General features: G+C 45.1%; 1 protein-coding gene across 1 annotated transcript in view; it reads right to left on the bottom strand.

Annotated features, from left to right (window-relative positions):
- The window catches only part of ADAMTS16 (ADAM metallopeptidase with thrombospondin type 1 motif 16), a 108,853-nt gene that overhangs the window by 68,262 nt on the left and 18,263 nt on the right, over positions 1-22,328 (bottom strand). The window contains exons 4-9 of the mRNA XM_084848157.1: positions 21,298-21,574; positions 18,168-18,367; positions 12,213-12,296; positions 5,466-5,625; positions 4,348-4,453; positions 3,922-4,059 (exon numbers count right to left, since the gene is read on the bottom strand). Of these exons, the coding sequence (XP_084704283.1) occupies positions 3,922-4,059; positions 4,348-4,453; positions 5,466-5,625; positions 12,213-12,296; positions 18,168-18,367; positions 21,298-21,574 (965 nt within the window). The remainder of the gene's footprint in view (positions 1-3,921; positions 4,060-4,347; positions 4,454-5,465; positions 5,626-12,212; positions 12,297-18,167; positions 18,368-21,297; positions 21,575-22,328) is intronic.

Below are 22,328 nucleotides of genomic sequence, written 5' to 3'. Positions count from 1 at the left end.
GTGAGTAGAAGCTAAGAGGTGTCATCATTGATTTTGGGGTAAATTTTCCTTGGACTTGCATGGTGTCATTGCTTGTGTCTGATAAAACACCCAGTTTTCATGGGCTCCTTTACCTGCATTAAAATAAATGTATCCCTTTTTGTTACATCTTCAGGCATGCAAGAGAGGAAGAATTTACGCACACGTACAGAGTGGGGTCCCAGGTTTTCTGGGTGACTGTAACTTTAACAAAAAGAAAGTAACCCCTAGATCAACTGCCCTCATCCTGGTGCCAACCAGATGTCATGGACTACAACACCCAGCTGCCTGGGAATGATGGGAGTTGATGTCCAACACAACTGGAAGGCACCAGGTTGAGGAAAGCTGCCCCAGACTTTTGAACTCGATGTCTTGGTTCTAAATTAATACAATGGTTACAAAGCCTTGAGTCAAACTACACTCTACCATGAAGCAATGAAACTAGTAATATCCTCATTCACACACCAGACTCAAAGTCTGGAGGACATACCAAGTCCTCCCAAATGGAGGTACATTGTAACTGTCCATTGAAAGCAGTGCTCAAATTTGCATGATTGGCTTAAAAAAAAAAATCTGTCAGAGCCTCAGCATATATAATGTTACTGGCTGAGAACATGCCGAGGGCTAAACTTTGCCTAGCACAGCAACGAACATCACCTTCAGTTTTAAAAAAATCTGGCAATGGCTGATGTTCCACAACTTTCCATTTGGATTAAATAATACCAGTCATTGACCTTACATCGAGTTGTCTTCAATTTTGTGCAGCTGAAAAACAAAATTAACACATCTTGGGGATGTCAGACACATGAGCTGATGTCTCTAGCATTAACTTGCAGTTCTAAAATAAAGATTTTATTTTATTTACACAGGCATCACTAAATGGGATGAGATATTTTCCTATTAATATAGGAAACGATAGGGTAACATGGTCAATGCTATTAGTGTGGTTGAAAGTAATTTAGCACAGCACAGCTAACAGCAGGATTTCGTGTAATGCTACTTAACATCTGTAACACAACGCCAGTCTTACAAATGATAGAAAAACAAGACAGCTCGAAAATACCAGCATTGCTCCTACAGCAAGCTTGCTCACTGGGTACTTGCTGTCTTCATTTACGAGTGCTGGAAGCTCCCATTATGAAATGCATAGTCATTTATCAGTGAGAGCCAGTGTGGTGTAGTGCTGAGTGGGTTAGAGTAGGACTGGAGAAACCCAAGGTCAAATTTTCCCTTAGCCATGAAGGTCACCTTGGGTCCAACAGGGTTGTTGTGATGATAAAATGTCTATACATCGCGTGTGGAGTCTATGTGGCTGAAAAAGGCTGCCTACTGTAGATGCACGCTGTCAATACGTGGAAGGTGATGAGGAAGGTGACGGGGCAAAGCTAGTATGCTCAGCTTCATGACCCCCCTCACACGTTCCTCGAACACACTAACAGAACAGCTGTGGGCTCTCCATCCAAATGCGTGAACAGAGGAAAACAACTGATTAATCAACAGCCATTTCACACATTATACAGAGCCAAGCCTGGGTTTGCCACCAAACATACACTGAGCAAGGGGGCTACAACCAATGACAGCTCTCTGACTAGCACTGCATGGTACATGTATGTGCCATGTTTATTTTTAGGAGTACATTTTTAGGTGTACTCCTGAAGTTGTTTAACAGAAAATCCATAATCTGCTACACAGTTCCTCAATCTTAGACCCATTTCAGTCGGGCTTCAGGCCTGGGCATGGGACAGAAACGGCCTTGGTCGCCTTGGTAGATGATATGAGGAGGGCTCTGGATAGGGGTGAATGCTCCTTCCTTGTTCTCCTCGACCTCTCAGCAGCTTTCGATACCGTTGACCACAGTATCCTCCTGGACCGCCTGGAGGGGTTGGGCATTGGGGACACCGTATTGCGGTGGTTCCGGTCCTTCCTCTCCGGCAGGTACCAGAGGGTAGCACTGGGAGAGGAGGTTTCGGACCCATGGCCACTTACTTGTGGGGTGCCACAGGGTTCCATCCTTTCCCCGATGCTATTTAACATCTATGTGAAGCCACTGGGGGCTATCATCAGGAGGTTTGGGGTGCAGTGTCATCAATATAAGGATGACACGCAGCTCTACCTCTCGTTTAAATCTTCACCAAGGTTGGCCGTAGAATCCCTGTCCAAATGTCTGGAGACGGTGAGTGGCTGGATGGGGAGGAATAGGCTGAAGCTGAACCCTGACAAGACCGAGGTACTTTTGGTGGGAGACAAGAGGAGGCTGGGGGATGTTGACCTGGTGTTGAATGGGGTATGGCTACCCTTGAAAGACCAGGTCTGCAGCCTGGGGGTCATTTTGGACTCCCAGCTGTCCATGGAGGCTCAGGTGTCAGCTGTGAGCCGGACAGCGCTGTATCAACTCCATCTGATATGGCGGCTGCGCCCCTTCCTTCCCGACCATCTGCTCCCATCGGTAGTACATGCCCTGGTCTCCTCTCGTTTAGACTACTGTAATGCGCTCTACGTGGGGTTACCCTTGAAGACGGTTCGGAAACTGCAGCTGGTACAGAACGCGGCAGCTCGCCTGATTAAAGGCAGCCGCCGGCGAGATCACATCACTCCAGTGCTGAAGGAGTTGCACTGGTTACCAGTTGTTTTCCGGGCCAAATTCAAGGTGTTGGTTTTGACCTTTAAAACCCTATATGGTTCCGGCCCAGCCTATCTTAAGGAGCGCCTCCAGCAGCACCAGACAGGCCGCTTAACAAGATCAGCCTCGGATGGCCTTCTCTCTGTCCCATCAGCCAGGACAGCTAGACTGGTGGGGACGAGGGAGAGGGCCTTTTCTGTGGTGGCCCCCACTCTGTGGAACTCCCTCCCTAGGGAACTCCGTCATGCCCCCTCTTTAATGAGCTTCCGTCATTCATTAAAAACGTGGCTGTTCAGGCAGGCATTTGGGGTGGGTTAGGGTATTTTAGAAAATGTTTTTATTGTAGAATTTTATTGTTTTAAACTGTTTTTATTGTATGTTGTACATCGCCCAGAGTGGCTGGGTGACCAGCCAGATGGGCAATTAATAAATTTAATAATAAAAAAATAGTCTGACTGGGCAGTACAGGGATTCACGTCAAAGCCTGTCTTCTGGTGTTTATTCACAAGGGGATCCCTCAACACACAGCTCATCACACAGGAAGCCATGGCTAAGCCATCTTGCTCTTGACTGTGCAAATGGCCTGCTATAGAGAGAATTATCCTGTGGCAAGCAGAAGAACCACTGGGATTGACTAGGATTACTGCCAGATTTAGGACCGGGGTGGGGGGTGTGTGGCTTGGGCAAAGCATCTTGAGTGAATGCACAATAGAGAGGATCAAGAACAGCTGTAGAAAAAAACCCAAGAATAAGACAACTGCACAAATAGATATGGTTCCCAAGGAGTCTGTGGAAACTCTTTATCATGGGAAATGTAATGCTTATTGAAATTTTTTTGCTTTGGACAACTTTTCCAGTCCAGTCCAGACTGGAAAGGTTGTCCCAAGCTGTTGTTTTCAGAAAGGGTTAAATTTCCTTTTATCAGAGTTTCATCAAACCATCTTAAGTGGACCCCCAGAATCCTGAAGAAAGAAGAATGTGAAAACCAAGAATTCTCTCATATTGTCTCTGACTTTCCTGGGTGACCCATGAAAATAGAGAATTATAGCACTGCAGAGGTGGTGGGCCCTTTGCAGTCTTGGGGCCATAGCAAATGCCTAACCTCTCCACCTTCTGGAGCAAGCCTTGATTGCGATCTGTGAATGTTCTCTATTTGTTCTGGTATACTGAGCCACAGGCAGCTTAAATCATGACATTTCCTGTTCTCAGAAGGGAAGCCAAAGTAACATTTTCAGGGATGAAGCCATTTCACTTGCATACAATCACTTGCTCAGTATGCATACCTTAGAAATTTGTAGAGATACTGACGACTACAAGCGGACCACGAGAAGACCCCGTTGTGTCCTGCCAGTGTGGGCGACATGATGTTACCTTCAGACTTTTTGCACATATTTCCCTCTCCATCATGGACCATGCCAAAGCTGTAAGAGGCAAAACAATCATTTGTATTCTGTCTTTATAAATACTGCCTTTTAATGCGAGCACTCTGATTTGCAAAAGAATTAAGAGGAATCTCTGCAGCACTGACCAGTGTTCTGGATTTTAAAATCTTGATGTACTTTTGGAAACACTTTCGATCTTGCAATAATTTTCTGGGGCCCTTTTAGAAAATTCCCTCTGAATAATTCTCCCCAATGGGCAAATTCACTTGTTGATATGAAGGATTCGCAAACGCATTTCTCTCTCCAAAGTTATGCATGCAAACTTACTTATGTCCAGACTCATGTGCAATTGTAAAAGCCAGTCCGAGTCCAGTATCTTCATTAACTGTGCAGCTACGATATTTACTGCACATTCCACTTATTGGCGCAAATCCTAGTCAATTAAATGGAAAAGATAGGAAAAGAGGGAAAATGTCCTTGAGAATGGCATTTTAACAAATCGAAAACAAAACTCCCAAATCCAAAAGTGGAGTTTGCTGGCTTCAAAATGCACAGGTAACAGCTGTTTTTGCCAAGTATTTTGTTGGTGCCAGCATAACATAAATGAGGCTCCTCTGCATTTTTGTATCTCAGTGCACAACTGGATTCCTGCTCCCCTCCCCACTGCCCCATACATGCCACCACTGTCTGACTGGAAGTCCTGGACACATCTATTATACTGAGTGACAAAAAAAGATGCTTCCTCCCATAGCACAAAAATTCCTTTTGACAGGCTGATGGCATGAGGCTGTTGTGCTTTGTTCGGATATTTATCATGTTTGTATCCTCCTGCCCTGAGGAGCCCAAATTGGGATACACTGGAAGCCGATGTGATGTGGTGCAGAGAGTATTGGACAGAGAGTACTGGACTTCAACTGGGAAAGCTTTGGCTCAAAAATCCCTGCTCAGCCATCAAGCTGGCCTTGGGCAAGTCCTTTCCTCTCAGTCTTGCCTACAGTAAAGGGTGTTTCGAAGAGAAAATGGCCAGTCGCAAATGTGACTTGGTGAAGGTGATTGAAAAGGTGGTGGCATTTGAACTGCAGATGCATCTGAATGAAACTGATTATCCGGACTTTCAGTCAAGCTTCCGGCTGGGATATGGGACTGAGACTGCATTGGTCAGCTTGGTGGATGAGCTACGCCAGAAGCTGGATGTGGGGGAGTACAACTCTATTAGTTCTCCTGGACCTCTCGGCAGCTTTTGATACCATCGAGGGGGTGTTATCTAAAAGGACAAGCCGCCCTCCCCTCCAGACTGGATTGGTAGAGCAAACAGGCCCTCAATCCCATTATGTAAATCAAACAACCAGAACTATGCGAATTGGCACGTATGTGCCAATCTGAAGAAGTTAACAGTACACAGATCCATCAATTTTGCCAAGGTGCAGGGGCCAGGAAGGACTCACCCAAGGTATCACATGGCTCATTTTTCCAGGAACAGATATCGACACCGGTAAGTAAAATTGCATGGTCGTGGCGACTGCCATCCTTTCCCATGAGCCCAGACTGCCACTGACAAAAACTACTCAAGGTATGGTCAGCATGGTGATTGATCACAAGCCCTGGCTGCATATAAAAGTCAAGAGGAGAAGAAAAAACCCCACCACAGGTGTTAAATGGGAACTGGAAATGAGCTTTACTTTTGTCACAGTGAGCAATTTAGTAACAATTTCAAAAGTATAGGCATTTAGGGACAAGACAATGAGAAACAGTGGAGCACCAGTATTCTGCAAGGTAGACAAAAGGCTGTATTTTACTGAAACATCCAATTTGTTTTATCTACATGTTTTCATCTTTACTTATGTAGAAGTAGATTTAGATAAAACACATTGGATATTTAAGTAAAATACAGCCTTTTGTCTACCTTGCAGAATCACGGAATTGACTTTTTTTAGGGACTTCCAGCCCCTTGCAGAGTCAGGATCATTTTAATGTAAGCCTTCTAGAAAGGTCTGTCTTGCAGAATGCAATCCACCAGCCATTGCATGGCGACCCAGCAGGGGCTTGATATATGTCTATTTTTGCTGCCTGCCCAGGACAGCAGGAAGCGCGTCAAGCACTTAGCGAGCCACCATCTATGGCTGTGCGCTGTTTGGCTTAGCTGGATCTGAGCTTGCAGGCAGGGCTTGCATCCTGCTAAGAGCTTAATAAGTAATAAGCGTTAATGATGACTGCATAAACCATCCTTTGTTCATTCATTCCTTCTCTTCTTTTGGGTGCAGCAAATGTGCTGTTATGGCTTCTCCAGCCCAGGATCCTTCAGTCATTTCCCCTTTAAAAATGGAGTCAACTTAATCCTTACATACCGACTCACCCATCCACCAAACTTACTGCTTCTCACCGGGAAAGACGGTTGATGAGTTGCAGAACCGCAGACAGCATAATATTTCAACATGGTGATGCTGTATTGCGGCTCTGGTCCAGGTTATCTGAAAAACCGTATCCTCCCTTATGAACCTGCCCGTGTACTGAGATCTTCTGGGGAGGCCCTTCTCTCAGTCCCACCACTGTCACTGGCACATTTGGTGGGAACCCGGGAGAAGGCCTTCTCGGTGGCTGCCCCACAGCTGTGGAACACCCTTCCCAGGGAGACTAGGATGGCTCCCTCCTTGATGTGTTTCCGGAGGAAGACTAAAACATTCTTGTTCCAGCAGGCCTTTGGGACATAGTTGGAACCTGGGGGCAAGCTGCTAAAGTGTTGTTTTAAAATGCTGTTTTAATGTTTTAATATAATTTTAATTATATCATTGTTTAATTTATATTTTAACTTTTGTATATTTTCATATGTTTTAACTGTATATGTTTTAATTTTTGTAAGCCACCTTGTGTCCCAGTACTGGGAAAAAGGTGGGATATAAATAAATATAATAATAGCAATAATAGTAATAATAGTAATAATACTATTACTGTAATCCCACTGAAGCCAATGAGACCATGACAGAAGCTGTGGTCTTTGAATCACAACCATTTAGAATAATGTAGAGCTAAAGCAGGTGATGGTAAGTATGACAAACAGAAGTAATATAGGCTTGAGGATTTGAGAATCTTGGGATAGGGTGGGGTGACAGTACAAACGGGCAGACCATCCCACTTCTGCTCTGGAACAAGATTCAGCAGACTGAGACTTTTTAAATCCCCAACCCGCTTCCAGAATACTTTTTGAATTCTAGTTTTTTTAAATTTTATTTAAAATATTTCTTGGCTGCCTTTCAGGGAAGGATCCCAGCCCCCCCCCCCCCCCGCAGTATACAACAATAACACTCACATTATAAAAACCGATGTGGTAATGAAAACAACAGCAGCAGCAAAGCCCATCCTGAAAAGTCCATACTTTTGCCAGATTTGAGCACATCCCAATTTTTCAGCTGCTCACTAGGCACCTCTGCATGCACATTGAGGCCTACGGTGTTGCATAGGCTGCCAGGAGGGCAATGAGCCCTTTGCTGTGCCTTTAGGAACTCGGTGTAATTGATCTTGACAAGCAAATGGCTATTGAAATTTCACAGGCAGGGTGCTTTTTTGGGAGTGGGAGGATTATAGGCCTTTCCCTCCATTCACCACATTCCAGAAGGCTGTTCAGAAGAGTTCCCTCTTCCTGCTCTGACATTCACAGGGCTGGCAAAATGTCAGAAAGGGGTACCTCACCATGAACTGGATGCGGCTTGGTGGCACACAATGGCTGGGAGTGAGGCCATCAGGTGAGACTTCATTGCCCCATTGGCCTGTTCCTGCCATGAAAGTCAATTCCTGCCATACTAGAAGCAGCCCTGTGGTTCAAGGGTCAGGAAGTCCTGTTAGCAGGGGAGCCATCCAGCAGAAGGTACGGTAAGAAAGATACTGCTTTAGCAAGGGGTACACTCCAACGGAGCAGCTTTATAAGGGATGCTGTTGCCCCACACCTTCCTGGCTTGTCTTTAGGGTGTGATCCAGAGCATGCTTCCACCTCATGAGTAGGAGTCTGGGATATCTGATGCACTGCCAGATGGGCACTGCACTGCTTTTGTCAAGATACACTGCTGCCATTTTTCCTGGGGGCTTGGTGGTGATCGTGGGGGCTTGAAGCAGGGGGTTCTTCCAATGCCACAGCCTCCTTGAGTTGGTCATCACTTCTGGCAGAGGTCTCGGGGGGGGGAGGGGCTATCAGCATCCCCCAGCTGCCCCGACTCTCACAAGCACAAAGACCAGTGACAGAATCGTCCTCCAGGTCCAAGCTGTCTTGCTAGGAAGACTGTAGAATACGACACCCCTCTACAAGTTGGCCATGGGCATGGAGGGGTTCTTCCAAACAAGCCTCTAAGTTCTTTACTCACCCCCCTCAGCTTTTTTGCATGCCTAAATGCCACCACAGCTGACTGACTTAATCTGGCATTGGGGCAGAAGAGTATGGATCGCCTAGGTGGTGGTACTTAAGAGATAAAAAAGTGGCACTGCAGATATCTGGAGCCATCTCCAAAACCCTTCTGCCTCAGTGACAGAGAGAACAGGTTGGTTGAGCACAGGGAAACAGGGGGAAGTGAACACTTACCCCTCATCCAGGGGCTGCTAAAGTATTTTGGAGAGGGATTGTGGATAAATTTGATTACCACTGTATCAACCAAGGTGTAAGGAAAACAGGGAAAAAGTAACACTTTTGATCAACATAGAAGGAAGAAAGAAAATATTTGGAAGGATTTGATAGACCTTAAGCCTAAAAGTCAGATATCCAACAAGGCAGACTGGAGTATTTAAGCAGTCGTCTGTCTGCATAGTTGATAGGGGAACACATGTACATTCAGGTGCGCATCCCCATCCAGACCCCGTTGTACTGGCTAGAGATGTCTTTCAAGGGAGATGTGGATCCACATCTGGTGTCCATATCTACAACTAGAGCTAGATTGGGACCACATAATTGTCATGCTGCTTATATATCAGTTGGTTTGACAAATGCAGTAATCTCTAGTGATATATGTGCAATACCAACTGTGGTATCTGCATACAAAACTTATTGTTTGTCATCATTATGCATTAGCCAAGGACACTGGAGCATAGTTTAATCCAGACTCTAAATTCCTCTTGAAAAAAGAGAGGAGTAAGTCCCAAAATATCATGAACAGATTGTCGATATCTAAAATGAAGACCAGCATTGTCTCTGAAGGGATTATTATATTATGTCTGTCTAATATTCTTTCCTCCTCTGACATAAAACAGACCTTGGAATACAGGATAGGATCAAAATATGGGGAGAGACTACCAAAAGTCAAATCAGGAAAGGCCTGATTTGACTCTTGATAAAGCACAAGATATTATGTCACCTAATCAAAGATATCTTCCTGTCTATTAATCTAAGTGGTTAATCAACTAAAAGCTGCAGTGAAAAAATTTATAGTTCATTTTTAAGTACAGATTTATTCCTTTAGCTAGTTAATTTATTCATTTAGCACCCTTTCCTGTACATGAACAGTTGTGGACGGGCACAAAACAGCAGCACAGTAAGCAACAGATTTACAAGAGCAGCAATTCTGAGCCAGAGAAGTAAAGGAAAATTATGTCACAGGTGTAAGATCAAAAGATTACTCTCCTTACTCTTTTCAAGTTGGACGTGGTCCAAGCATGAAAAGCTAAGCAGTCAATGTAATTAAGCTGTCACTTAAGGAGCCCTGATCGCTCAGCACATAAAATGAAGCATTACATTGCCAGCAGAACCTTGTGCTGCACAGGGGTTTGGAGTCAACTCAAAACAAAAAGGAAGGAGGGAAATAAATGAAGGGAGAGTAGACTTTAATGTACCAGTCAACACAGTTGTAACTGCTGGAGCAGCGATAATCTGGAGTTGTTCTTTCATGGCTTCAGAGGGGGACTACGATATGGTTCTGTACCTCAAAGCACTGAGTTTAAGTGTCTCCATGCAGTTGACTGGGCATTCCGGACTTGTGCTCTGATTCTGAATCAAAGTGTGCCTATTAGCACCACTCTCATTAAAGACAACTGAAGGAGATTAAAGAGTCAGGCTTTCCTTCCCCCTTCTCCCACCCATAAAAGCACAGCCCTAGTGGGGCTATGCAGATGTAACACTCCCAATCACATAGCCAAGGATGAGGAACAGGAGGGGGCTGTGGGATCATGTATTCCCCCCCTTCCCACAGGTATACTTTCCCCCATGGTTATGTTTGCACCACGGTTAACCATGGTTCATGATAACCAGGGGCTGCTTTTCATGGAGCTAGTTAGCAATTCTGGCTAAAATCAACCTCTGGTTAGTAGGGTGGCCAGCTACGCACTGCCAAATGAGAGGAAATGCATCACCAGAAAAGAGAGGACAAAAGAGCCCATAGATTTGCATAAATTTTGCATGTGCTCATTTATATTATGGATGCAAATTCAGAAATATAATTTAAATAAAAATACAATACATCTTCCTAGGGTGCGAAAGACTGTGGGTGAAGAAGGGGTAGACAGGGGGAGACCTCTTTACTGCTGCGAAAGACTGTGACCAGGTCAGCTGTGTGCCTCTTCAGTCTAGTGTCCGGATCCTAACTGTTGATGGGCAACATAAAGCCCCCTGTTCTCCCTCCCTATAATTCTTTATCTTTAAACTGGCCTTGGACTGAGACAGCCCTTCAAACAGAGGGTGCCTTCAAATACAGGACTGTCGCCTAACAGCCCTTCAAGCAGAGGAATGTCCTCTGTAAAAGAGGACACACAGACACCATACTGGTTAGAGCTAACTATGAAGTTGGCTCAACCTTCAACCATAAGTAAGACTGACAGGAAAAGGCAGGGTGATTTGAGCTTGAAAGGGGGAAGGTTGGGGGCGGGGGGGGCAGGGGAGGGTGCAAAGAACTAAGCTGGAGGTCTCGCGCCAGGGCTCCCAGAAGCCAGGCTCGAGTGGCTTAGTGCTGCACCACCAGGGATGCATTTCTCTCACAAGCCTGGAAGACTGTCCAGTGTTCCGTAAGGGCATCATCTTGGCTGTAACAGCGCTCAGTCAGCTGACTCCAACGACCAATCTAGCTCCACCAAGCCTTATAAAACCCCAACCTCAGAGTGTGATCTTCAGTCTCTCCAGTCTCACTGGAGAGGAGCCTACCTTCCTTCTCCCACACAGCCGCTGCCGCCTTTAGAACGTCACCTCCTAGCCTGCCCTGGATTACTCGGCTCGCTTCTGGCTCTCCTGAACTTCGACTGCTGCTTTGGAACTTAGAGCCAAACTATATGTTATGCTAATCACGTAGCACAGGGATGGGCAACTTGTGACCCTCCAAGTGTTTTGGCCTACAACTCCCATGATCCTTCACCATTGATTATTCTGGCTAAGGCCAAAGGGAGCTGTAGGCCAAAACATCTGGAGGGCCACAAGTTGCCCATTCCTGGTGTAGGCTGTAGCTGAGACTTGTCTTACTTTTTAGTCTCATGTAAGTGCACATGGCCCTGATTCAAATCAGGAGGACCATGGCACTCTGGGAGGGGATGTGTTGGACTGCAACTCCCATAATTCCCAGGCAACAGGGGACAACTTATACAGTTTAGCCTCTGTGCAGGTGAACGGACTGACGCTCTGGGGATGGAGGCCAAGAGGAGCAATCCCTGACCACCCCACTCCATGTGCTCATTCTCTCTAGAGTGCCATTTGCACTCTACGTATGTGTACGTGCGTGTGTATACACACACAAAAACAAACACACACATACATGTATGAATACGAAGCTGCCTTACACAGAGTCAAACCACTAGTCCATCTAGCTCAGTATAGCTCAGTCCCAGGGCACAGTCTGAAGGCACACGAGGCAGCCACCATGCTGAAGCTAAGCAGGTTTGGGTCTGGTCAGTGCTTGGAGGGGAGACCACCTGGGAACCACATGTAGCCACCTTGAGTTCCAAGATGGAAGAGAGGTGGGAGAGTGAGTGAGTGAGTAAATAAATAAATAAATAAGTCTAGTCTGACTGGCCGTTCTCCAGGGTCTCAGGTAGAGGTTCTTTTCCATACCTGCTACCTGGAATTCTTTTAACTGATGCCAGACACTGAACCCAAGACCTTCTGCCTGCAGTTCTGTTCTACCACTGAGTTACATCCTCTTCTATTATTGTAAAAGTATCTTGTAATAGTAAAAGAAAAACAAGTTTAATTATTCCAAGTTTAATTATTAAATAAAAATTTGATGTCATATTCATTATACCTGCTCTTCTTCCAAAAGTATCAAACCAACAACTGCAATGTTAATATTGCCTCCAATGGTTCCGTCTCTGAACAGAGCAGAAACCTAAAAGAAAACACAAAAATCAAGCTGTTGGAGCCTATTAGGTCAGTACCATCACTGAATACACTTCTGTGATTTCATCTTGCAATCACATCTTCACCAAAAGAGGCTTCCAAATATGCCCATGCCTATTTTTTATCACACAAGAAACTTTGCTTATGCAAATGCCCCAAGAAAGCTTATGCTACAATAAACATGTTAGACTTTAAGGTGCCTCAAGACTTCTGAGCAGAATTAACAAAAGCACATTAAATGATCAAGAGTTGATCAAGGTACCTTTTCTGCATTTTAATGTATAATGTCTTTCCACTTCTGTATTCCCTCACCTGTACGATTATGTCTACACCTGAGAGTGGCTCACGATGACCACAAAGTTCTTGAACATGTTCCCTGGAATGGAGTGGATTATCAGTCAGCTGATGAGCTGCTAGCCTGCCTTCGGTGGGCTCCTCAAAATGCAGCCACTGGTTCTTTCTCCAATATATTTACATAGATAAGGCAGGCAGGCACCCGTGGAACTCTGGCATCCCAGGTGATTGCCTAGTTTGCTTCTATGACTGGGCCAGCCCTGAAGACATGCTTAATCAAAGGGACGTACATGCACTTGACTTTTCCTGGATCATGCCCATACTTAAAAAAATAATAATCACGATTTATTTGCTTGAGTGAAGCTTGCATCAAAATAAGTCCCCTTGTACAAAACAGGATTGATAGGCACGCGTTATTTCAGGGATGTAGAACACAAAACAATGTGCAACAAGAGGACAACATTTGTGGTTCATTAACTTTTATGTCCATCTTGCACAATTTCATTGCTCGGCTCTCAGGGAAACTAAATATTAACTAGACCAAACATGCAACAAAGCATGAAGAATCCAAATGTGGCACTTGCTGTTTACAGCCAGTTTACCTTTGTAAGTTTTTGTTAGAAAAGACACACATCTATTCCATTATTACATTTTAATCCCCTTCCTTCTCTCCAAAATAGCATATCTGGCTCTACCACCCCCATCCCTTCATCTGACAGCAACCCTTTGAGGTCTATTGTTGTTGTTCAGTCGTTAAGTCGTGTCCGACTCTTCGTGACCCCATGGACCACAGCACGCCAGGCCTTCCTGTCCTCCGCTCTCTCCCGGAGCGTGCTCAAGTTCATATTCATTGCATCCGTGATGCTATCTAGCCATCTCATTCTCTGCCGTCCCCTTCTCCTGTTGCCTTCAATCTTTCCCAGCATCAGGGTCTTTTCCAGTGACTTTTCTCTTCGCATGAGGTGGCCAAAATATTTGAGCTTCAGCTTCAGTATCTGTCCTTCCAATGAGCACAGTCAGGGTTGATTTCCTTTAGGATTGACTGATTTGACCTCCTTGCAGTCCAGCAGACTTGTAACAGTCTTCTCAGCACCGCAGGTCAAAGGCATCAATTCTTCGGCGCTCAGCCTTCCTTATAGTCCAGCTCTCACAGCCATACATTACTACTGGGAAAACCATAGCTTTGATTAGACGGACCTTTGTCGGCAAGGTGATGTCTCTGCTTCTTACTATGCTGTCTAGGTTTGCCATAGCTTTCCTCCCAAGGAGCAAGCGTCTTTTAATTTCATGGCTACAGTCACTGTCTGTGGTGATCTTGGAGCCCAAGAAAGTAAAATCTGTCATGGCTTCCATTTCTTCCCCTTCTACATGCCAGGAAGTGATGGGGCCAGATGCCATGATCTGAGTTTTTTTAATGTTGAGTTTCAAACCAGCTTTTGCACTCTCCTCTTTCACCCTCAACAAGAGGCACTTGAGATCCTCTTCGCTTTCTGCCATTAGGCTGGTATCATCTGTGTATCTGAGGTTGTTGATCATTCTCCCGGCAATCTTAATTCCGACCTGTGATTCATCCAACCCGGCGTTTCTCATGATATACTCTGCATATAAATTAAATAAGCAGGGCGACAATATACAGCCTTGTCGTACTCCTTTCCCAATTTTGAACCAATCGGTTGTTCCATGTCCGGTTCTTACTGTTGCTTCTTGACCCTCGTACAGGTTTCTCAAGAGACAGGTAAGGTGGTCTGGTACTCCCATCTCTTTAAGAATTTGCCACAGTTTGTTGTGATCCACACAATCAAAGGCTTTAGCGTAGTCAATGAAGCAGAAATAGACGTTTTTCTGGAATTCTCTTGCTTTCTCCATGATCCAGAAAATGCTGGCGATTTGATCTCTAGTTCCTCTGCCTCTTCAAAACCCTGCTTGTACTTCCGGTAGTTCTCGGTTCACATACTGCTGAAGCCTAGCTTGTAGGATTTTGAGAATAACCTTGCTGGCATGTGAAATGAGCTATTAAGGTGCTCTTGGACCCAGAACTGTCACTTGAGGCACAGGTGAACTCAGTGCCACGGAACACTTTTTATCAGCTTAGGCTGGTATACCAATTATGCCCTTATCTGGACAGAGACAGCCTAGCTACAGTTATCCATGCTCTGATAACCTCTCATCAGGATTACTGCAATGCGTTATACATAGAATCTAGGGATGTACGAAAGTCACTTACCTGGTCTCGCAGCTTGCTTCACGGTGGGGGGGAGGCGCTTCGCTTCTCCCCCCGAAGTTCAGGCCGGGGAAGGAGGCTTCCCGCCTCGCCCGGACGAAATTCAGGCCGGGGAGAAGCACCCCGTCTCCCCAGCCGCGAACTTCAAAAGAAGAAGAAGAAAAAAGCCCCGTGATAGGCTACGTAACGATATACGTAGCCTATCACGGCTAGATCTGCAAAGTCAGCCGTGATAGGCTACGTTAATCGTCACGTAGCCTATCACGGGTGACTTTGAAAAAAAAAAAGCGCGTACGTAAATGGCGGCCCCCATAGGGAGCCGCCATTTGCGTTCCTTATTTGGTCCCTGTAGCCTACATAAAGATTTACATAGACTACAGGGACCAAATAAAGAACGCGAATGGCGGCTCCCTATGGGGGCCGCCATTAGCGTACGCGGTTTTTTTTTTCCCAAAGTCACCCGTGATAGGCTACGTGACGATTAACGTAGCCTATCGCGGCTGACTTTGCAAATCTAGCCGTGATAGGCTACGTTAATCGTTACGTAGCCTATCACAGGGGCGTTTTTTTTTTTACTTTTCTTGTAATGGTGGCGGCAGCAGCCGGTCGAAAGACCGGCTGCCACCCCCGCCCCTGACGAAGACCTGCCGAACTGCTGCCAGGACCCGCCACCGGGAGCGACATTCGTGAAAGGTAAGTCCCATCGGGGGGGGGCAGGGGGTGGCGGAGAATTTCTCCCCGAACCTTCGGAGGACCGAATGCGTTGGCACTCGGCCCCCCGAAGTTTCGGAGAGAAATTCTCCCCCATCCCTAATAGAATCATAGATTCTGTAAGACCATCGAGTCCAACCCCCTGCTCAATACAGGAATACAAGTCAGAGCATCCCTGACAGATGGCTGTCCAGCCTTGTCTTGAATGTCTCCAGTGTGGGAGAGCCGACCACCTCCCTAGGGAATTGGTTCCATTGTCTTTCCTGTACCTTCAGCCCATTATTCCGTGTCCTGCACACTGGGATGATCGAGAAGAGATCCTGACCTTCCTCTCTGTGACAACCTTCCAAGTACTTGAACAGCACTATCCTAACTCCCCTCAGTCTTCTTTTCTCAAGGCTAAACATGCCCAGTTCTTCCCGTCTCTCCTCATAGGGCTTTTTTTCCAGACCCTTGATCATCTTCATTGCCTTCCTCTATGAGGGGCTGCCTTTGAAAATGGAAACTTCAGCTAGTCCAAAATAGGGCAGCAAGATTGATATCAGGGACTGGCCAACGAGATCACAGTATGCCAGTACTTTTCCAAATGCACTAGCTGCCAGTCCATTTCTGGGCCCGATTCAAAGTGCTGGTATTAACATTCAAAGCCCTAAATGGCTTGGGGCCAGGTTATCTGAAGGATCGCCTCCTCCCATATGTACCTGTCTGGACCCTAAGAACATCCTCAGGGGGTTTTCTCTGTGAGCGCCCGCAAAAGGAAGTGAGGCGGGTGGCAACCAGGAAGAGGGCCTTTTCTGCTGTGGCACCCCAGCTGTGGAATGAACTCCCTAGAGAGGTTTGCCTGGTGCCTACGTTGTTCTCCTTCTGGCGCCAGGTGAAGACCTTTTTCTTCTCCCAGTATTTTAGCATTTTAGCTTCCTAATCTTTTAGCTCTGGTGTATTAAATCTGTATTTTAAATATCTGCATTGCTGCTAGGTTTTATTTTGGATGTACTGTTATATTGTGGTTTTAAGCTTTCATATTTTCTATTGTTTTATGCTGCACTCTGTGGTTTTAATTTCTGTGAACCGCCCAGAGAGCTTCAACTATTGGGTGGTATAGAAATGAAATCAATAAAATAAAATCAATAAAACAAAATATTAGGCTGAGAGTGACTTGCCCAAGTTCACCCAGTGAGGTTTATAGCTGATTGGAAATTTAAACCCAGTTCTTTTCAACACTGTTCTGAGACTCTATCCATTACATCACACTGTACCTCACCAGGGGTAGCTAGAAAAGTTCTCAGCCTGAACAGAGTGAGACTGGGCTTGGACTTCAGCTAAGAGCTTTTAACTCGCACGCACACACCTCATAATCCAGGCTCTGTTCAAATGGTATTTGACTCTCAGGATCCTAGCCAACTGGGCAGGAGGCAACACTTCACCACTCTCCTGCTGCTGTCTGTATTTTAGATGCAGGTAAACTGTGCATTCAAACGCACATGGAAACTCCTGATCTACTCATCACCTATAGCTGTGTGATCACCATCGGCCACCCAGGCTGTAGACAAAGTTGCAAAGAGGAGGAAGTTAAGAAATGACAGATGTTATAAATGAAAGGGAGAAAATGGTATCCTGGTCCTTTCTTGACCATTAATGTGACTTTGTTATGCTGCTCAGCATGCAATAAGATACAAGAGCAGGCAGCAAAACCTTTGTTTTTCATGAGCACTGAGGCTGTTCTTGCACAGACTTAATTCTCCCTCCAAAATCAGGGGGACTTAATGGCTTGACTTTTGCTGGATTGCACCGTTGTTGTTGATTTAAATACAAAAATCTATGAGTAAGCAAAAACAAGGAGTCCTGTGGCGCCTTAAAGACCAACAAATGTATTGTGGCATATGATTTTGTGAGCCAGGGATCACATTGTACATGGAACACATTTCCCCCCCAGTTTTAAGCATTTGAATTTGGGCCTCCCTAATAATTTTTCAGACTTACCCATCTGGGCCATGAGGCAAATATTTGCTGATTTGTGATTACATGCGATGCCTTGTAATCCTTATGATGCTTTGGCATATTTAGGAAGAAGAGATGTTAGTTCTTGCTAATTGCCTCTTATCTACTTGTGTCCAAGAAGAAGTGGAGGATACTGAATGTATGCCATGTATTATATTGCTCTTAATATACTGCCCCAAGGGAAACGTTTTTGAAAGAAATCCTTGGCAATCTTTCATTTTCAAATGATGCTGAGCAAATCTGTTCTTTGATATCTGATGAGTATGCAACATATGGAATTGCCATTTTGCTCTAGCTGCTCAAAGAATTATGTCTGTTTGTTTTGGAAAATGCAATATGATGGGGACCATTTAGGATAAATAATGATATTGAATTTCCTTCTACATTAAATTTCGTCGGCTGATTTGTGTATAGATGCATCCTTTCCTCATATCTGTGATCATGAATGGTTTTAAGCAAACATTTGACTTGACTTCTGTGCACAGTGTGAGGACAGGGCATAAAAATCGGATGCTCCCAGTCTCACCCTAGAAAGGATCCTTGGGGGGACATGAGGAGAGAGCTAAGTAACGACTGAACAGTCTTACAGTGTCGTTTTCATTCCCCAACTTGTCTCAAGTAAACAGCCCATCCTACCATATTGAGTATAGTCAGGACGTAAGTGGTGATGTTGCCGTGGCCGTGGTTCTGCATCATCTTTTTGTCAGCCACCACTAAGGTCTCAACGTTCAGCTCTTTGTTCCTGTGGGCCTTCAGAAGGGAGCGCTTGTTTCGCAGCAAGTGTTTATACTCGTCCGGTAAGATGTAGGTGTCTCCGCCTGGAGGTTGGGGCATATCTGCAAGAGGCAAGACAGGAGATGTCCAAGTGAAACCCAAAGGGTGTGGGTGTGTCTGTGCATCACAGTAAAACCAAATAAATGGGCTACACACGTGAGCAAGATTATACTAAGCACCCATAAAAGTAACTCCCACAGAGAGGAAAGAAACTGTAGCATAATGGCACAGCACAGCATCTGCTTGCATGCAGATCCCTCAGTACTACAGATGTGAAGGCCCGGGAAAAAACTGGAAAAATTAGGGGGGAAAACTTTTTTTCCCCCCCGGAGAACTGTTTTTTTTTGGGGGGGGGGTTCTGAAAAACTGGAAAAAACTGAACAGCCTTGGATTATGAAATATTTTCTTATAGAATTTAAGACAACGTATTTATATATTGTTACCCAGCCTTTACTCCCCGCAAAATGATTTCTAAACACTATGTAATAAGAAGACTTTTATAGAAAGACTAGAGATATAAAATGTCTGGAAATAAGGAAGCCACGGGGAAAAATATTTTTTAATCCTCTCTGTAAGATTCCCAGAATAATTATTTCTTTCACTGCTTATTAAAATTATTGATCTAAAGGATATTTTACTGATAGACATTTCTGCTCAGTTTCCCAACATGTGAGTAGAGTCACCATTGTGCATTCTTGTCACTAAATGGGCATTCTTGACAGTTTGGACTTTTTTCTATAGAGTCCTGTGCTTCTGATGCTGTAGCAGTCATTTAATGTAGTTCTAATCTATTCAGACAATAATTACAAATGTACTAACTGAGTTGAATTTAAAAAGTTTTAAAATATAATGATAATTTTATGAGCAAGCTAAGTCCTACATAAATAACTTGAGGAAGAGAAAGCAGCCCTCCCCAACCCAGTGCCTCCAGATGTTTTGGACTACAGTGCCCAGCATTCCTGACCATTGCACATGCTGCCTGAGGGTGATGGGAGATGAAGTCCAAAATATCTAGAAGGCACCAGGTTGGGGAAGGCTATTGTAAAGCAACAAAGTGACTTTAGATCTGTAAAGAGCACTAACAAAAGAAGTATTGCCTCTTTTTCAATTTTTCCAAAATTTCCCATTTTTCCTGAAAAAAATACAGAAAGAAAACAGGTTTTTCCCCCATGGCCTCAAAATTTCCAGAAATTTTACATCTCTACTCAGTACCTCCAGTTAAAGGAAGGGTGTGGAACCTCTTCCAGCCCATGGGCCAAATTCAATTTCAGAGGAGGTCTTCGGGGCCACATTCCAGTGGTAGGTGGGACTGAAGGCAAAAGAGGCAGAGCCAAATGCCAAAATTACCACCACGTTTTAGCTTAATGCTCTCACTGCCAGTAACTAAGACTTAGAGAGGCACTTTTAGAATGGAGAAAAAACTGCACAAAGGCCAGGAAATACCAGATTTTTTTGGGGGGAAGGGGGCATGGCCATCTAGGGAACCCTAACAGGGCAGATTTGGCCCCTCTGGCCTGAGGTTCCCCAACCATGAAATAAAGGACCTCATGTATTAGAGTTGGGAAAGGCCTTTGGATATTTGCAGCCCTGGAAGAGGATCAGGTACATGTGACAAGAACATGGTGTGCAGCGAGTCATTTTTTTTAGGGAGGTCTTGCATGGCTGCTCCAGCACACCACTGTAATTATTAACATTCTGCTCTCTCCTTTTGGCCCTTGTTTCCCATCCAGTGCTTTGTGCATTAAGTGCACAGAACATCACTGGCCATTCCCACGTGACTGCATTTCCCATATGCAGATGTTACTGGAGCAGTATGGGGTGGAGTCGTGGAAAGACAGACATTACACTGCTCTGGTAATAGAAGAATAAGCCCTGTTGGGGTGTGCTTAGGCTATGCGCGCAGAGGCTGCATTCCTACATGCTTTCAAAAGTTGACAAAAATTGTGCGACTGCAAGGCAGGCAAAAGGCACTGAATGTTGCGATGATGATGATGATGGAGGAAACGAGGGGCACAATCCAGCCAGAGTTGAGCACCTTCATAATCCATTGTTTTAAACAGGAGAGATGTAAGCACATGCCTAATGCACCAAGTGAAATCAACAGCATAATCCAACTGAAGTTTAGCATTTTTAAGTCCCATTGATTTAAGCTGCTTTAAACTGGCTTACCTCTGTCCTGTTTAAGAACATAAGAAGAGCTATGCTGGTTCAGACCAAGGGTCCATCTAGTCCAGCATTCCGTTCACACAGTGGCCAACTAGCTGTCGACCAGGAAACGACAAGCAGGACACGAGTGCAAGAGCACCTCCTGCCCATGTTCCCCAGCAACTGGTGTACATAGGCTCACTGCCTCTGATAGCGGAGGTAGCACATAACAATCAGGACTAGTAGCCACTGATAGCCTTCTCCTCCAGGAATTTGTCTAACCCCCTTTCAAAGCCATCCAAGTTAATGGTCTCAAAAAGGCTTAAGTCTGGCTGAGCTGTGCCAAAGATGTTTAAGAAAGGATCAGCAAATACACAGATGTGGATATAAACACACACAGTTTTTTTAAGGCCATAATTAAGGTGGCAGGCCCGGGGATAAGGCTGGGATGAAGCAAGTCGTGAATGTGCATCCACATGACGATTCATACAATTAAGGAACATCAGCCTTTTACAGTACTACCATTAGGAACAAAGAACTGGGGCAGTGAAGCACTAATTCCACAGATCATGGCAACAGGGCTTAGACTACAGGAGCTATCAGAGGTGTTTGCTTGTACAGCTGATATGAAATTTGGTAGAGGCAGACATTTAAAGCCATACCGTAAATGCCAATATCAGACGTTTGGATCCAAAGTGTTCAGCTTAAGTTCAGTTCCTAGCTCTTACTTGTGAAGACATCCATTTAATGGAAAAGCAGAACTGAACTGCAAATGAACAACCTTAACAACAGCAACACAGATAGTGCAATTAATGGAAGGGACAGGGGGAACTCTGTCCTTACATACATTTCTTGCGCCTCCCACAAAAGTGCCGTTTTTGCTGCCGTTCAGAATTGCGATGACGCCGGGCTTCTTGAAAAACATTATTGTGAGCTTCCAGTTCCCTTTGCCTCTCATCATTCACAGTTACCTCGTTATCGATTGCCAGCCGAGGCTCAGTAGATCTCTTATACAGTACGTGGGAGCGGTGGCCCCGAGTAGCAGAGAAGTTATGTTTAAGTGCAATATTTGGAGGTAGTGGTTTCAGCAAGTAATCAGTCTCCTCTGTCCTTATCAAGCCGGACTAGAAAAAAACCCACATCATTAAAAATAAGACCAGTGACTTTTGATAACCTTTCAGGAGACTGTTTCTTTTAGCTCTCTTCCCATGCTGAGCTTCCAACCACACCTATACAGCAGTTTTTAGAAAACAGAGGTCCCATTAAGACATAATGCTGGCTCCCTCCCTGCAAACCATGATTTGCAAGCCAGAAACCAGCTTAGTGGATACACCTTGCCTCTTCCCCTTTATGGAACAAATCCCCCCTTACATTGTCAATGTTAACAATGGTTTAGTGCTCCCCCAGGAGCTTCTTTCAACTGGAATTTGGCCCTCAGGCTGAAAGAGGCTCAACATACCTGATTTGGTGTTACATCTACACTGATGTGAACTATGATTGACACTAACCAGGGTTTCTGTAACCCTGTTCAGCTGTTACACGTGCAAGAGGCACAGAGCTGCACACAGCATCCCCACTGCCAATATCCATGTCCCCAGCCACCCATTTCTTGGCCTTCCTGTGTTGAGAGGAAGATCTGAATGGGGTTCCCCTCGCATGCCCTCGAATGCAAAGAGAAGCTTCTATATGTCTTGGAAGCTTGCTTCATCAGGGTTCCTGATCATGTGGATGCTTCTACTTAAGTTCAAGCAAACACGCCTAGAGGAAGCCCCCTTTAGACCATCCTCTTCAACATGGGACGGTCAAGGACTAAAAGCACGGGGTCAGTGTACAAAGAGAAATTGGGGGCATGGCCAGCAGGTGCAGCCCCATGCCCCT

Source organism: Heloderma suspectum, chromosome 4, assembly GCF_057233095.1.
Source record: "Heloderma suspectum isolate Gila_16-S chromosome 4, 16-S_ref, whole genome shotgun sequence".
NCBI lineage: Eukaryota > Metazoa > Chordata > Lepidosauria > Squamata > Helodermatidae > Heloderma > Heloderma suspectum.
Note: the sequence above shows the minus strand (reverse complement) of the source record. Positions and strands in the feature narration are given on the sequence as shown.